General features: G+C 36.4%; 1 protein-coding gene and 1 long non-coding RNA gene across 11 annotated transcripts in view; one reads left to right on the top strand and one right to left on the bottom strand.

The window, feature by feature from the left end:
- KANSL1L (KAT8 regulatory NSL complex subunit 1 like) overlaps positions 1-16,029 on the bottom strand; it is an 85,816-nt gene that overhangs the window by 32,020 nt on the left and 37,767 nt on the right. For 5 of the 7 annotated variants that reach the window (XM_084780647.1, XM_084780645.1, XM_084780644.1 and 2 more), the window contains one exon: positions 7,123-7,327. In XM_084780647.1, coding sequence (XP_084636773.1) covers positions 7,123-7,327 — 205 coding nt within the window. The remainder of the gene's footprint in view (positions 1-7,122; positions 7,328-16,029) is intronic. The other 2 variants (XM_084780648.1, XM_084780649.1) reach the window with 2 other exon arrangements.
- LOC311596818 overlaps positions 1-16,029 on the top strand; it is a 63,072-nt gene that overhangs the window by 26,492 nt on the left and 20,551 nt on the right. The window lies entirely within an intron of this gene.

The raw sequence follows: 16,029 nt of genomic DNA, 5'->3' as shown, positions 1-16,029 counted from the left end.
AGTAAGATGAGAGACCCTGTATCAAGAAAATAAGGTGTGTAAAAATAAAAGACACACAATTTTTCTCCCAGCGCAACATCTTAATAATGGCAGCTCATAATTTCTAAGGTGTCAGCAGCCTTATCTTTGATCCTCTGCACTTTGTGTACTCTATTATGCACCTTAAGTTTCATTCTTCACATTCATCCAATTGAAGAAGCACCTTCTTAGAACGATGTATCTGTTATAGCACCATATACTCCCATGGGCTCCCATAACAAGATGCTATTGAGGGGGTGAAAATTTTCACATTCGTTGCCTCATAATTATGGCATCCCAGCTGTCGGCAGGGCCAAACTTCCAAAGGTTCTAAGCGGAAATGGTGTTTTGCTTTTCTACCATACAGGACTTGATCTATGATAGCATAACTCCCGTCTGCTTCTTTTTCACAATGTCCATCTGTTTTCCAAATTCTTTTGTCTTACAGGAATATGTATAACTAGATTTAGGCATCATCCTAAGTCTAAAATGATTGGTATTAAGTTCCTTAAGTATGAAAGACCCTATTACTAAATAAATTGATAGCAGTAATTAGGTAGGCATATGCATGTTATAAAGTAAAACAACTAGCTGGCTTAGCTCTAGAGGGTAGATGTTACATCACCATGTGCAGTTCGTTTTCTTTTGAAGGCCTAAAGGAAAAATAACTGTATTCTTCTGTCTTTAGTGCTTGTTTTTTGTTTTTTGTTTCTAAATAGATGGTTTCCAGCATGTGAGTTGCGACCCACACAGGTGTTGCATATTATATTTACATTACAATTAGTAAGTAGCAATGAAATAATTGTATGGTTTGTTCATCACAACATGAGGAACTTGTTGGATGGTCACAGCACTAGGAAAGTTAAGAAACACTGCTCTAGATAATTTTGAACTCACTTTTCACATGCAAATGCCATTTACCTTATAAGCACTCATCTGTGTCCAAAATCACCCTTTCTGTATGGATTAGAGCCATCATGATCACCTCTGCAACAAATCGATTTCCAAGCTAGTTCACACTTGAAAGATTAGAACTTAAGCACGAGTGAGTTGTTAGGGGGTCACAGTTTAGCTTATAGGCTATACTCTTAGGTACTGGGAATCAGGACATGGGCATCTTTTGTAATAAAAATCTCAGTATCAGTTGCTTCCATAGGCATATTTTTTTAATTTACCTATTTTTCTACCTTTATGTTTATAAATTTAAGATGGATTTTTCTCTGGCCTTTTCCAAGATTTGTCTTTGTCTTCTAAAGTTGGAATGTGTTTTAGATAATAGGTAGGTAAATGGGTGGATGGATGGAGGGAGGGATGGATGGATGGATGGACAGCTAGGTAGGTAGGTACGTAGTGGGCTCCTGCTTTTTTACTTGCCACTATTTTTGGAAATTTCTCACTAATTATTTCAAATATTTTTGTCCCATTCTTTTTATGGTATTCTAGTATCTGACACACCATCTAAAAAATTGCCTCAGAGTTCTTACATGTTGTATTTAATTTTTTAATTGCCTTTCTGTTTGAATTGTTCCTGAAGTCTGATAGTCTTGTGCTATAGGTGGTGATCTGTCCTTAGCCATGAACTCACCAATGGTAAACGTAAATTATGTTTTAATTTGTAACATAAACTTTTGGTTACTCTTGATTTTCTACACAATTCTTGCTTAGAATTGCTTTGGCTATTTGGGATCCCTTTAGTTGTTGAACTGCTTTTTCTGTAAAGAATGTCACTGAAATTTGCTAAGGATTTCACTGGATCTGGAAAGAACTTTGTGTGGTGTACATATTTCCACAGTGTTAACTCTGCTCACCCAGAGACACAGCGTAGCTTCCCATCTTCTACAATCTTCCTGGGTTTTTTTCATCAGTTATTTTTACAGTTTTTATTGTAGATCATTTTCATTTCTATGGCTAGGATTGTACCTTTATTTTTGAAGCTAGTATGAAAGGCATTATTTTCCTGAATTTTTTCCTATCATGATTACAACTGTATATTAAGAAATGACTACATTGTGTATGCTGATTTTGTATCCCACTATGCCTGGGAAATCTTTATCAGATCTAAACATCTTATGTTAGAGTCTTTATCAAGGTCTTTAATGTATAATATGAAATTATTTGCAATAAAGATAATTGAATATTTCTTTTTTTTTTAGTTATATACATTTTAGTTATATACATTTCATTTTTTTCTCATGCTTTATTAATCTAGATAATTCCAGTGATGTATTAGATATGAATGGAGAGACTGGATACTTTTGTCTTGCTTTTTAAGGAAAATGCTTTTCCCCCATTTTTTATATTTTTAGCTATACATTTGTTATGCATGTGTGTGTGCATGTGGTATACCACAAAAAAGTTGGTTTCATTCCAGAGATTTCTGAATGGTTTAACAACCAGATAACTAAATATAACATAAATCACATGATTGTCTCATTGTCTCAAAAGATACAGAAAAGGCCCTTGACCAAGTTCAGTGTCTTTTTTATAAAAGCCCTGAAATTAGGAATAAAAATAACATAACATAATCCCCTTATATTAATACATACATACATACATACATACATACATACATACGTACATACATAATTTCTTGGATGATATCATCCCATTCCTCTCAGCTTCTCAAGCTTTTGTTGAGACAACAGGTCTAATGTTATTCTGATGGAAATGCCTTTATAAGTATCTTGGTATTTTCCTTTAGTAGCTTTTTTGCTGTGTTGTTTGGCATTTTGTTTTCATTTTTAGACAGTGTTGCTATGTTACCATGTTACCCTCGATGTATTCTCAGTGTACTACAAACTCACCATGACTAAACACCTATCTCAACTTCCTAAGTGCTAGGATAAAAGGTATGTGACACCAGACGCAGCTTTCTTGTGTATGTAATATTCTTCCTTTGTTCTATTTGTATTTAACTCTGATGTGGCATAGAGTGTTTCTATTCTTGCCAAACTTATTAGGAGTTTTGTTTATTTTTCAAGATAGGGTTTCTCTGTGTAGCAAGAGCCTTGGTTGTCCTGGACTAGCTCTATAGGCCAGGCAGCCCTCAAATTCAGAGATCTGCCTGCCTTTGTCTCCTGAGTACGTGAATTAAAGGTGTGTGCCATCACAACCAGCTTTATTAGGAATTCTTAGTGCCTCCAGTCCCTGTTTGTCTGTGATGTGAGAAATCTTCTGTTGCTCTGTAATTGGATAGGTTTGCTATGCCTTGAGCTTCCAACTCGACTCTTCTATTATATGTAATTGGCCTCTGGATTATGTCCCAAAGTTTCCCAAAGTTGTGGGCATCCTGTTCTGTTTTTGTTTTTCAAACTGCTCTCTGAATGTATTCTTGACTTTGTTTTTAATCCCTGGTGGTGTTACTTCTGCTTTGACCTAGTCTATTGGTGATATTTTCCACTGGTTTATTATTATTTATTTTTATTGTTTTTGTTTAATTTCCGTTTCCTTGTTGAATTTTTAATACATGTTGTAAACTTTGTATATTTAAGTCCTGAATTGGTGCCTATACCTCAGTAACCTGCGTCTTCAGGCCTTCCTCTTTAAAGCAGGCTTTTGAACTGTCTTACATTCCAACTCTTTCAGCATGCTTGGTCTTACCAAATGTGACTCTTTTACCTAAAGAGTCACACTGGCTAAATTTTTCGTATTTCTCAGGGTTTTAAATTATGACCTAGACATCTATCGTGAGCTATATGTATTTTTCTTTTCTTTATATATTCATAACTTTTGAGAGGGTAGTTTTCTCTTATGGTCCACAATAAAGGAAAATGAACATTAATAACAAAATAATTTGTTCAGAAAAGTTACTAAAATTTATTAAAATGCAAATGACAGCCAGGCGGTGGTGGCACATGCCTTTAATCCCAGCACTTAGGAAGCAGAGGCAGGTGGATTGCTGTGAGTTCGAAGCCAGCCTGTTCTACAAAGAGTACAGGATAGTCAAGGCTACACAGAGAAACCCTGTCTCGGAAAAAAAAAAAAAAAAAAAAAGGAAAGAAAGAAAAAAGAAAGAATGCAAATGACTATTTAAGCTACATCCCTAGTAAGGTTATAAAAGGTCTCAGATTGTAATTATAAAAACAGGGAAGTTTAAAAGTTATTCATATTAAAATTACTACTAATAAGAAGTTTTTTAAAGTGGAGAGTTTGGAAAGGGATGACAGAAAGTGAGGAAAAAGTAATAGTTAAAAGCATGCAAAGTATAGCAGAGGTAGAAATAAGACTAAAAATTAGACAAACAAAACAATCATAAAAGCGGACCAAAGGAAACAAAACTAAGAAAAATAAAAAGCCAAAAAGAGAATAAATAGAAAATAATACACCACCAATATGTGCTCCCTGCTTAGAAACTTGTGGGTTGTCTTTTTACCTTGTGCTGTGAGGCTTCCTTCCATTTCCTGGGTCCCTTCAGATTCCTCCCTCAGTCTACAGCTACACCCTTTTCTTGCACAGGGGCTCTTTTAGGTTGGTTGTAAAGTGTGTGAAAAAGTAAGTATTCTTAATCTCATGATTAAATCTCATCTTTTAGTGTACCCATGTCCTTAAGTAATGAATGTAATGTTCCTAATTTACACACAAACACACCCACTTCTCTTAAGTGAGAAATTAGTTAATAAAAATGGGAAAGATGTTTTCTCTCCCCTGAAGAATCTTCCTTACAGATATTGCCCAAGCCCATTCCACATTGGTTCTCTTCCTCCTTACATGCTAGAGCCATTAGCCATCCTCTCTTAGCTTTAAGCTTTAAAATGGGTGAGTCCAAGACTGTGGTTAGTGTACCACATGGTTTCTCCATCTGGAAACAAACTGGATCTTACTGTCTCAATAATTCAGGGTGGCAATTAGCCTGACAATGTCAAATCTCTGATAAATCCATGAAAAGGAACTAGCTTTTAAATTGTTCACTGTTTTAGTCTGAAGATAGAAGTGATATTGTCTACTGTCTTTGTATGCTGGGACTGTAGCTGTAAGTCCTGAAAGTGCCCTTAATAGTATACTATTTAAGATGCAAACATTTCCCCCTGGGCTGTTACAGAACGATGATTAGCTGAGCGCTTCCTACATCCTCCGACTACAAGGAGAGCTCTGGCGCCTTGTTACTTCTCTCCACTGCCCTTATCAACCAGTGAGTGAATAGAAAAGTACTTGCTTATTTGTACCCTCAATTCTCCAAAGGATGACACACAACTAATACCATTCTAGATGCACAGGCGTATATTTATTATGTTAGCCACTAACCTTTACTATGTCAGTGGGTGCTTCCTAGAGTAGATTGGTTTCTTACATAACAACAAAACAGTTATCACATCCAGAAAATTCAACACTGGGATTTTGTTTGTTTGTTTGCCTACAGGGCTGGGGATGAAGCCGGAATATAGTTTATGGACAGGAGGCAGATACTCTACCACTGAACTACATCCCCAACCTGACAAGTATTTTTATTTAATCTATCAACTGTACTTCAATTTTCTCACTGTTCCAAGAAAACTGTTTCTCTGACAATATTCTGCTCTGGATCACACATTAATCCTCAGTCATATTTCTCCATATCCCAATCAGGAACAATTCTTCATGACAATACGTTGAGAACTTGTAAATATTCCAAGCCAGTTGTTTCTCAGTAGTGTATTCCTAACCTTGCCTTAGTCTAATCGTTACTCACGTCTAAGTTAGATGTAGTATTTATTATACATCCCTGCATAATACTGTACCTTCCGAATAGGCAGCTCTGCTTTGGTAACTTGGCTGAAAAGTTTTCTGATTGCCTATAATAAGTTATTTTGAACCCTGACAACATGCAGGAAGGGTACTTATACTTTTAAGTCTATGCAGATATCCTGTTCCTCAGTCTCCTCCTTAATCTTGACCCCATATTGTTATTAATCACGCATTATTCTTGCCCGGTCATTCTTTTATTTTATCATCCACTTGCATTTATTAACACCCTTCACTATCTACCTACATATTTACCTAGCAGTCTATCTTTTCTGTGTGTGAGTTTAGTGTGAACTCACGGATACATGTAGTTTCTGTTTTGTGTTGTGCGTTTTGCTCTGAGACGCTCTCTCATCTAGGCCACAAAGGCTTGGAACTCTTTATGTGGCCTAAGATGTCCTTGAACTTCTTATCATCTTGCCTCCACCTCCCAAATGCTGAGACTGCAGCTATATGTCACTATGGCCAGTTTTATGAAATCCTGGGCCTCAAATGCTGGGGCTCTGTGAATGCTTACCAAACACTCTTACACAGCAGTCATAGAGCCTGTGTTCAATTCCCAGGATACTCATAATCCAGGCACTCAGAGGTACAACAGGAGGATGGGTTCAAAAGCATCCTTAGCTATTAGCTACAGAGCAAATTAAAGCCAGCATAGGATATATATGGCCCAGTTTTAGGAGAGAGGAAGAGACAAAGGAAGGAATGGAAGGGAGGGAGAAAGGGAAGGAAGGAGGGACAGAATAAAAGTAGAAAGCAAACAAGCAAGGAAGCAAGAAGGAAGGAAGGCTCAAATAGTCCCACATTTGGCCAGAAGAAACGTATTAAGCTAGCGCCTGCATCCTTTACCATGACTGCATCATTTACTGCCTCTGGTTTGGTAATTCACACTAATCTTAGAACTTTGTTTATCTGTGCAAACATTTCCAACCCAGACATGTAGTATATTTCATTGTTACCCTTACCTGTATATTTTAAAAATCACCTTGACATTTAATTTTCATAAAAATCAGTTTAATTTACTTATAAAACAGCAATATACATTTATTTTTTTAAACCAGGGAGCAGTAATAGCTCAGAACAGAGTGCAAGTTTAGCACATAGGGGGCCATGTTAAGTCTCTAGCAGCAAAGAAAACAATAATTATTATTTCTTTAAAAAAAACAGAATAAGAGAAATTTCAGAATACAGAGAATACTGCTTTTTTTAAAAAAATTATCAAATCCAAATTTTATTGTCATTATCTGTTATTATCTACTTTATCAACTGAATTTTAAGTATCCTATATGTAATTACTCTAAGTATCTGTGTATAACTCAGATCCACTGTACTCAAAGTATACTGGTAATAGAATCTTTCTTCATGTTTTCCCCAATGCATCCTTACCTGAGGAGTCCAGTAAAAAGTGGGACTCAATCTGTAGAGTTTTCTTTTATGGAAACTTTGAAGGGGCCTTGTTCGGGCAGCTGGACTCATGATAGCCAAGGATGGAGGTTTCAATCTTGTCCTGTCTTTTCTCCTTTTCTTACTCTGCTTCTGATTAAGTAACCAGCTACTGGAGGAAGAGAGCTCATCTAAATTCTCTGAAGCACTGAAATGTATGAGATAATTGGAGATGGGAGTAAAAGAAAATGAACAAAAAAGACAGAAAATTGTATGCAATTTTTCTTGGTTTATTCTTTTTTAGCCAATTTTATGATAACAGTAGGTAAAATAATTGACATTAATGGAAAACTAAATAGTAAAAAGTATAGAAATAATTTCTATTTTCTGCTGTAAACTATACACCTTAAAATGTTCTTCAAACAAAGTTAATGTTCCTTATAATCAAGAGGTCACATATAACACAATTTAACTACTTATGCCAATTTCTTTTTGCATGTGTGAAGTACATCAGAACCCAAGGCCTTAAAAAGTACCAAGGTCTCCTCAGTGTATCTTTCATTTCTCTATAACAAAGCTTCCTGCATACCAAATTTCAGTGAATTTTGAAACAGCTACAATCCTATTTTAGAGACTTTTAAAATTTATGATACAGAAATTAGAACTATAAAATAATGAAAGAAGCTATACATGGAAAATACATTTTTATAATTATTCTTTATAACAATATTTAATGTTATACTTAAGGTTTTGTGAACTGAAGTTCCTGGGAAAGAAAGGCTCATCTGTTTTGAGGATTTTACAACCTAACTGACAGGTTACAACTTCGTGATTATGTTGCAATGTTACAGAAAAGGAAAAATTATCTAGTGGTATCTTTGGCCCTTTAATAGCCATTTGTGATCCATCTCTAAATCTGTTCTAATTTTATTTTGAATAGCAGTAAAAAAAACCTTTGGAATATATTAATAACTAAGTTATACTAGACCACTAGCTTCCACCAACCCAAAAACTAAGACTGTCAAGGGACAGCACCTAAGAGCACTAGCAGATGCCCGGCTTTGCTGTGGCCGGCCTACTGGAAGCTCAGCCTGTATCTGGTAGGTGCCTTGATGTATGGCTTTCTCTTGTTTATAAAATGGTCACGAATTGCTCCCACAGTGGAATCTATTGTTCAGGGCAACCGGAGTCTATCTCTAAGTATAATTTTACTCAGATTAAACTATGTCTTAAGAATTTTGGAGAGCTGTTTTATGTTGACACATTTAACTTCACCTATATTAGTATATTGCATAATTACATAAACATAGTATCGTATAATATATTAATAAAGAATATATAGTAATATATTTATGTACTAATATAAGTAAGCTTTTTACACACAACAGGACCAATTCCAACTTTATGCAGACCAACACAAGTTGACTTAATAGTCTAACATTAGCAAGTGAGCAGGAGATGAGCTAGGTAGGCACAGGGAATAAAGTGACAAACTGCCTACTGCTAAAGGGTGATACAACTGTAGTAGATTATGGCAGAGCATTGTGTGACCACTCAAAAACTGCTGTCACAACTGCTAACTATCCTTTGCTTCATTATAATTACATGATAATTATATATCATTAGCCTTGCAAATTAACATGTATCTGACACCAATCTACATCTAAAAAACACCACCCAGGGCAGACACACTGGGTTAACCGTACTCCAGGACACACACAGACACACTACTTCCTGGAATTCCTTCCCTTTCCTCTTCCTTAACTCAAGAATAATCCTCCTTTTCATTTTAAGTTTAGGCATGAAAGGAGCTATTGGAGACTTGACATATATATCTGAGAAACCAGCTATTACTACTTTACCATATAACTCTGCCTTATAATAAACTTGCTCTGAATTCCTTACTTATTTCTTTAACGGTGACAAGAACCTGGAAACATGCAGAGGTCTCCATCTGGTCCCTTTATCTTTGATATATTCATAACTTCCACTTAGAAGTAGTGATACTTCTATATGTGATGGTGGTCATCAATATATAAGTTATAAATAATGCTATTTGACTCAAGTACACTTGGCATTTACAGGTAAATATAAGATATGGCTCTCCTAAGGGCTAGAGAAATAGTCCAGTCTATGAAATACCTATTATAGAAGCACAAGAGCCTGCGTTTGGATCCCTAGCACCCTTAAAAAAGCCAAGCACAACAGTGCCACTGCTTCCCCCCGCCCCCACCTCCTCTCTTTGTAACCTCAACACTGGGACAGGAGACAGGCTTGTATGGAACCTAGAACGCAGTGGAATGGTTGTACTCCAGTCCAGTGAGACCTTGTTTCTGAGAATAAGGTGGAGAGTGCTTGAGGAAGACACCCAGCTTCAACCTCTGGCCCCTCCATTCATGAACATACAACCCCAAGAATATTTATCATGCCCTAACATATTCATATCCACCTACACAGCAAGATACTGTTTTCTTTTTTGTTTGTTTGTTCTGTTTTTCGAGACAGGGTCTCTCTATGTAGCCTTGGCTGTCCTGGACTCACTTTGTAGACCAGGCTGGCCTCAAACTCACCATGATTCACCTGCCTCTGCCTCCCAGTGCTGGGATTAAAGGCGTACGCCACCATGCCTGGCTAAGATACTGTTTTCTATAACAGCATTGTTTTTTTAAATCATATTACAGCTACTGTAAAAATATTCTTTTAGAGTGAATTAAACAAAAAATTCAAGAATGCTTACATAAGCAATGGGAAACCAAACACAAGTTAGTAATACTAGCTACTGAAGAAGCCTCAGTAGTCACTCAGACTGTAAGGTTCAAAGCCTGCCTGGAACACAGAATAAAGCAAAGACCAGCCTAGACAACTTAGACTCTGTCTCAAATGTAAAAAGCACAAAATACTGGGATCACAGACATGTGACATCATGCCCAGATAAAGGGCACTTTTACAGTATAAAGTCAAATAAAATGGAAAGCTACTATTGATTATCATACTTAAGTAGTTAATGATTGAGATATAAAGACTGTCAAAGAGTTGCTATAGTTCCAGAAGTTTAAAAAAAAATTTTTTTAAGGTGGTAGAGGCTCACATCTTTAATTCCAACACTTGGGAGGCAGAGGCAGGCTCTCTGACTTTGAGGCCAGCATGATCTATAGAGTAAGTTTCAGCACAGTTAGGGCTACACAGAGAAATCCTGTCTTGGAAGAAGAAAAAGGGTCAAGTATGTATGTGTGTGTACACATATATGTGTATGTGATTTTATATATATATATCAGGGGTTAAAGCATTTGATTAGCATGCATAAGACTCTAGATTCAATTCACAGTACAAAATAAATACTTAAACTATAGTCTTTTAATTTTGTATTTCTAATACATTTTAACATGGCTACTGAAGGCAAAACCCACTTAAGAGATTTAATAACCAGATATGGTATATAGATTTTTGCTGGATAGTGATTCCAACAGATTAATCAGCAGAAGATTATCTTAAATTGGCTCCTTACTGGAACTCCTCCCAGTTATCTTGTTGTTGCCCTGTGTCATGGAGATCCTGCAGCTTTCTAGCAGGTCTTGCAAGCATCCCAACAGTTCACAGATAGTACAGAATTTGGGGTGGGCCAACTCAAAGCCCTGGATATAAGCCTGAGTGGTAGCTGAGCTGGTCAGCTCGCCAGCGCTCTGTGAGCTGTGAACCAGACATTTGCAAGTGAAGATGTGTGGGCAGAGGAGTATATTGTAGGACACACTGAGACACACTATAGCTTCCACAGTGAGATGTTTTCTATGCTTAGTTGTGTGTGTGTTATTTTTTGGTGGGGAGGTTGCAAGTGTAGGGGGGCAGATACGAGGGGACAAGGAGATGAGTGGGGCTGGGGTGCATGATGTGACATTCATAAAGAACCAATTAAAAGTTTTTTAAAAAAAGAGTATCTTAAGATTAAAAGTTGAATGTGAGTAGAGAACTTCATGACAATGATAAGTTATGATGGATAGAGTCAGGAGGGTCAGAAATTCAAGACCAAGGTGACAAAATATGATAGAGACTATCACAGAAATATACTGGACTGTATAGTGTTTAAAAATAGCAGTCTCTAGAATATTATAATATTTCTGGAGTGAACAATCATGTCATAAATAGAAATAGCTTAACTGAGTTAGCAAAATATTGAGATAATTAAGTCTAGAAATAGGTGGATTTATTTCTATGTTCCGTGGAGAAAAAGGAGACTGATTATTATAGTGTTATTTGTATTCTGATATCCGGATATTAACCTCAAATGGGACTTTTTATTTTTGTATCTGCTCTTGAGAAAAGTTCTTACTGTGTAAGCCAAAGTTAGCCACCTCATACTTGCTATGGTCCAAGCTAGCGTGGCCTGGACCTCATGACCCATCTATGCCGTCCTCTGAAGAACTGTGACAACAGCATGAACCACACTGCCTGCCTAGAGAGGAACCTCAAAGCCATGAGGGCAACAAAACAAACCAAAGTCAAAAGCTACTGATTGCCAGTCATACATTACTTCTTATCTGAGTTCAGAAAACCTAGTGTTTTTCATTTTAAGGAAGCTTTGGAAAGGGGAAAAGAGGTTAAGGAAGTGGAGAGCTAGCTTCATAAGCATTAGAACACGAGCTAGGATTGCTCAGCACCCGTGTAGGAAGCCTGGTGTGGCAGAGGGCACCTGAGAGCCCAGCACTTGCATGATGATAGAAGAGACACACCTCTGAAAGCTGGGCTTACCTGGTGAAGATTCCTGTCTTAGAAGGTAGATGGTACCTGAAGACCAACCCCCAGAATTGTCTTCTGACCTTTGTAATCATCCTGGTCACATGTACACGTAGGTACCCACACATGTACCACACAACAAAAATAAAAGCGAAAAAAAAATCCAAACCCTGCCTTCTAAGATGAAATATTGTTTTACTAACATTCTTGTGTATGCCCCTCAAATATTTTTCTAAAAAGTCATTGTACAATAAATTTTATATCCTCATTTTTCTAGTTAACAGTCCAAAATAAGCCTGTTCTTATATACTTTTGAGACATAATTTTAGTAGTAATATTAAATATTCCAGTAAATTCCCCTGCATAAAATTATGTTTTACACTTACATCATTAGAGATAAAAAAGAAAAGAAGCCATTTTACAAATGAAAACTCCTGTTGGCATTACCTTAAAAACACAGCAGGGAAGGTTATTTCCCCAGTGACACCACACAATGACCTAATATGATAATTAGTGTTGTCCATCAGAATCCAATATCATAGAGAACACGGACTCGGAAAATATTCAATAATATTCTCATAATTGAGAAGTGACTGATGAAAACATTGCTATTACTTTATATTGTGATTAGTTTGACAATGTACCTGTGTCTTCTTAATTATGATACTCAACTGGAAGGAACAGTTGAGTTAATGGGAATAAACAGCATGACAAAGATTCATTAGAATTTAAGATCCATTCTGGAACTTATTAAGACAAAAATTAAACCACAAAATTTAGACCTTCTTTCAAGTAGAATTCACATTCTCAGAGATGATACCCTAAAGATATCTTTATAGCATCTTATGTCCATTTTAGAATATTAGTTCTAAAAAACATAACTATGTCAATGAGATAATGCAATGCTTCATTTACTTGGACACTTAATCATACTTATTTGGTTCTCAGTGACTCATCTCAGACTTTAGTGCCAGGATTAAGAAAGCTAAAAATATAATTAAAACCATACCTCTTTCAGGTAGATAGTGACCTTAAATAATAAATGACGTTCAGGAATCAATGAGCAACAAGGGTACAGGCTCCCCAGAAAATAACAGTGAAAATATGAGAGGAGGTCATTAGAAAACTTATAAAAATGGTCTTAAGATATTTAAATATATATATCATAAATAGTAAGTTTTATGTGACCCACAAAGTTAAAGGTTAATTTAAAACTTAAATTTCTCCTTTACTATGTAAAATTATAATATGTGATATAAGGCTAGAATGATTAGAGTTTTGTAGAAGAACTGAAACATTTTATTTGTGAGGTTCCTTATATGACATTTCAACTACACAGAAAGCAGCTAAAAAATCACAAATGGCCTCTGTAGAACCAAGAGATTTCAATATGTGCATGCATGCAAGCTTACTCCCATGACTTTTAAGAGAGGCTTTCTCTTCCTATAAAATGTCTCTTACTACAATATAAGTGTTTATACTGTTTTGAATTTCTCAAGATTTTCATTTTTAAGCTTGCAAGCTTGTGTGTGCATGTGTGTATGTTTATGGAAAGAAGATCTCTTGGGAATGTGAGTTACAGGCATTCATGAGCCACTCAACATGGGTATTACGATCATCAAATCGAGTCCCCATGATAGGGCAACAAGTACTGGTAACTGCCGAGCCATCTCTCCAGTACCTAATCCAGAGACAAGTTTCATGAGAAGGAAAACTGAAGAAGATGGCAGTCATGAGAACAACAGAGCACTGATGTGACTACTGCACAATAAAACTAAGGATTTTGTTTTGTTGTTTTGTTGTTTTGTTTTGTTTTTGGATATAGGGGTTCCTACATCCCAGACTCAAAACCTTGATTCTTCTGTCCCACTTCTTCAGTGCTACCATTACAAGTACGGACCACTACCTCCAGTTTATATCATACTGGAAGTGAGACCTAGAGCCTCATGCAGGCTATAACACTGTAACAATTTAGGTATATCCCTAGCCTTCCCCAATTATCAGAACTCAGGGAGGCAGAGGCAGTCAGATGCTGTGAGTTCAAGGCCAGCCTGGTATACAAATTGAGTTCAGGACAGCTAAGGCTATACAGAGAAACCCTGATTCAAAAAAAAAAAAAAAAAACACCACCAACAACAAAAATAATGTCAATTATCTACAAGAAACTGCAGAGTATAATGGCATGTTTTGGATACTGAGTCTTACCAATGTCTACTTGGTGTACAGGCTGGCTTTAACAGAGGGGGGTGGTGGAACCTTTAACAGTAAGATATAAAGAGGTTCTTTAGCCATAAGAGGTATGACTTTAAGAAGGGCTCTTGAGAGCCCAGACTCTGTTTTCCTTTTTGCTTGCTCCCTGGTTCCTGATTTGTTTCACCAAATATCCTTGCCATTGTGTGCTGTCTCATTGCCAGCCTCAAACTAATGAGTGTAACCAACTGACTGTGAACCTCTAAAACTGCAAGCCAAAACAGATGTATCCTAATTCCAAGCTCAGGTATTTTTTTCTGACTATAAAATTACCAACAAATATTTCATTCAATCAGTGTTAATTCATGCTCATAATATGTCTCTTACTGATTCAGGTATTCAAAATAAAACAAACCCTACAATTTAACAAGACAAAACAAAGAAACTCTATTCTTTTGAAGCTAACTAAAAGTCTAAAACATAAGACAAATAATATGTAAAAACAGTAACAAAGCAAAATTCTTAGCTAATTTTCATAACCACCCTTGAAATAACTGACTGTTCCTATTCCTTTTCTTTTAGTAGTAGTGACTAAACACCAAGCCTCACATATGCTATGTAAGTGTGCTATAACTGGGCCACATCTCCAGCTCTGGCAATGCTCCTGCCCTGACTTTGCAGGTGGCTAGGATGAAATAAATGCATCACCATGCTTATTTTGACTATTCTCTTCCTCTAATACAGAAAAATATGCAAGATTATGCTGCTATCAGTTGGCTAAATTGGGATTAGCAGAACTGTTTAATTCCAAGCTTTGTGTTGTTTTTTTAATAACGTGTGTGTGTGTGTGTGTGTGTGTGTACCTTTTGTGGGTATGTGAACATATGAGTACAGGTGCCTGTGGAATCTAGAAGACAGTATCAGAGTCCCTGGAGCTGGAATCACAACATGTTGTGTGCCATTTGGCATGGGTGCTGGAAACCAACTTTAGGTCTTTTGCAAGAGCAGTTTATGCTGGTAAGCACTGAGCCATCTCTTTAGCCTGTTTGTTTTTAAAACAGGGTCTCTCTGCATAACTCAGGCTTCCCATCAACTAGTAATCCCAGGCGCTGGGATTATAGGCATGAGCTACCAAACCTGCCTGGCTCCAAAATGATATTTTTACCAGTAAAATTTTTATTCAAACATTTTATCAGTGCTTAAAATTATATATTTATCTGAATGATTATGATGACATCAACTAGATTATCACATGGACAGAGCCCAGATCCAGTTTTGTTCAAAAATATATACAAGTGCATAAATATATACCAGTGCCATATTATCATCATTCAAATATTAGTAATTATATGTAAAATAAATTTTTATATAAGAATCCCAGGGAGCTGAAGAGATGGCTCAGAGGTTAAGAGCACTGGCTGCTCTTCCAAAGATCCCTAGTTCAATTCCCATAACCACATGGTGGTTCACAACCATATATAATGATATCTGATGCCCTCTTCTGGCCTGAAGGCATACATGCAGTCAGAACACTGTATACATAGTAAAAAAATTTTTAATCTTAAAAAAAACCAAAAACAAATGCAAACCAGGATGCATATATATATATATATATGAATGTATGAACACACACACACAGTAGTATAGTCATGGCAAAAAGCATAATTGAGATAAGCAAAATGATACAGAAAATGTACTAGCCTGAAACTACAATGCTCATTCATCGTTAATGACTCAGCTTGTAAACTGACTTTCATCATGAGTCCCCACACCAGGAGTCTTGTAAATGAGAATACCATAGTTGCCCTATACAACCAGCAAGCCTTACTTTCCAAGTGAAGCCACATGATGCAAAGAATGACACTGGGTCAAAAATGAAGTAAAACCAGTGGAAAAACTATTTTCATGATAGAACCAGGGATACATAGCATAAATAAAACTGTGGAAATGTTTTAAAACAAGCTTTCAAATAACCAAATAGAAATCAAAGTT

Source organism: Acomys minous, assembly GCF_964271855.1.
Source record: "Acomys minous genome assembly, chromosome: 4".
Classification (NCBI taxonomy): domain Eukaryota; kingdom Metazoa; phylum Chordata; class Mammalia; order Rodentia; family Muridae; genus Acomys; species Acomys minous.
The sequence above is the reverse complement of the archived record's forward strand: the minus strand, read 5'-3'. Positions and strand labels throughout refer to the sequence as shown.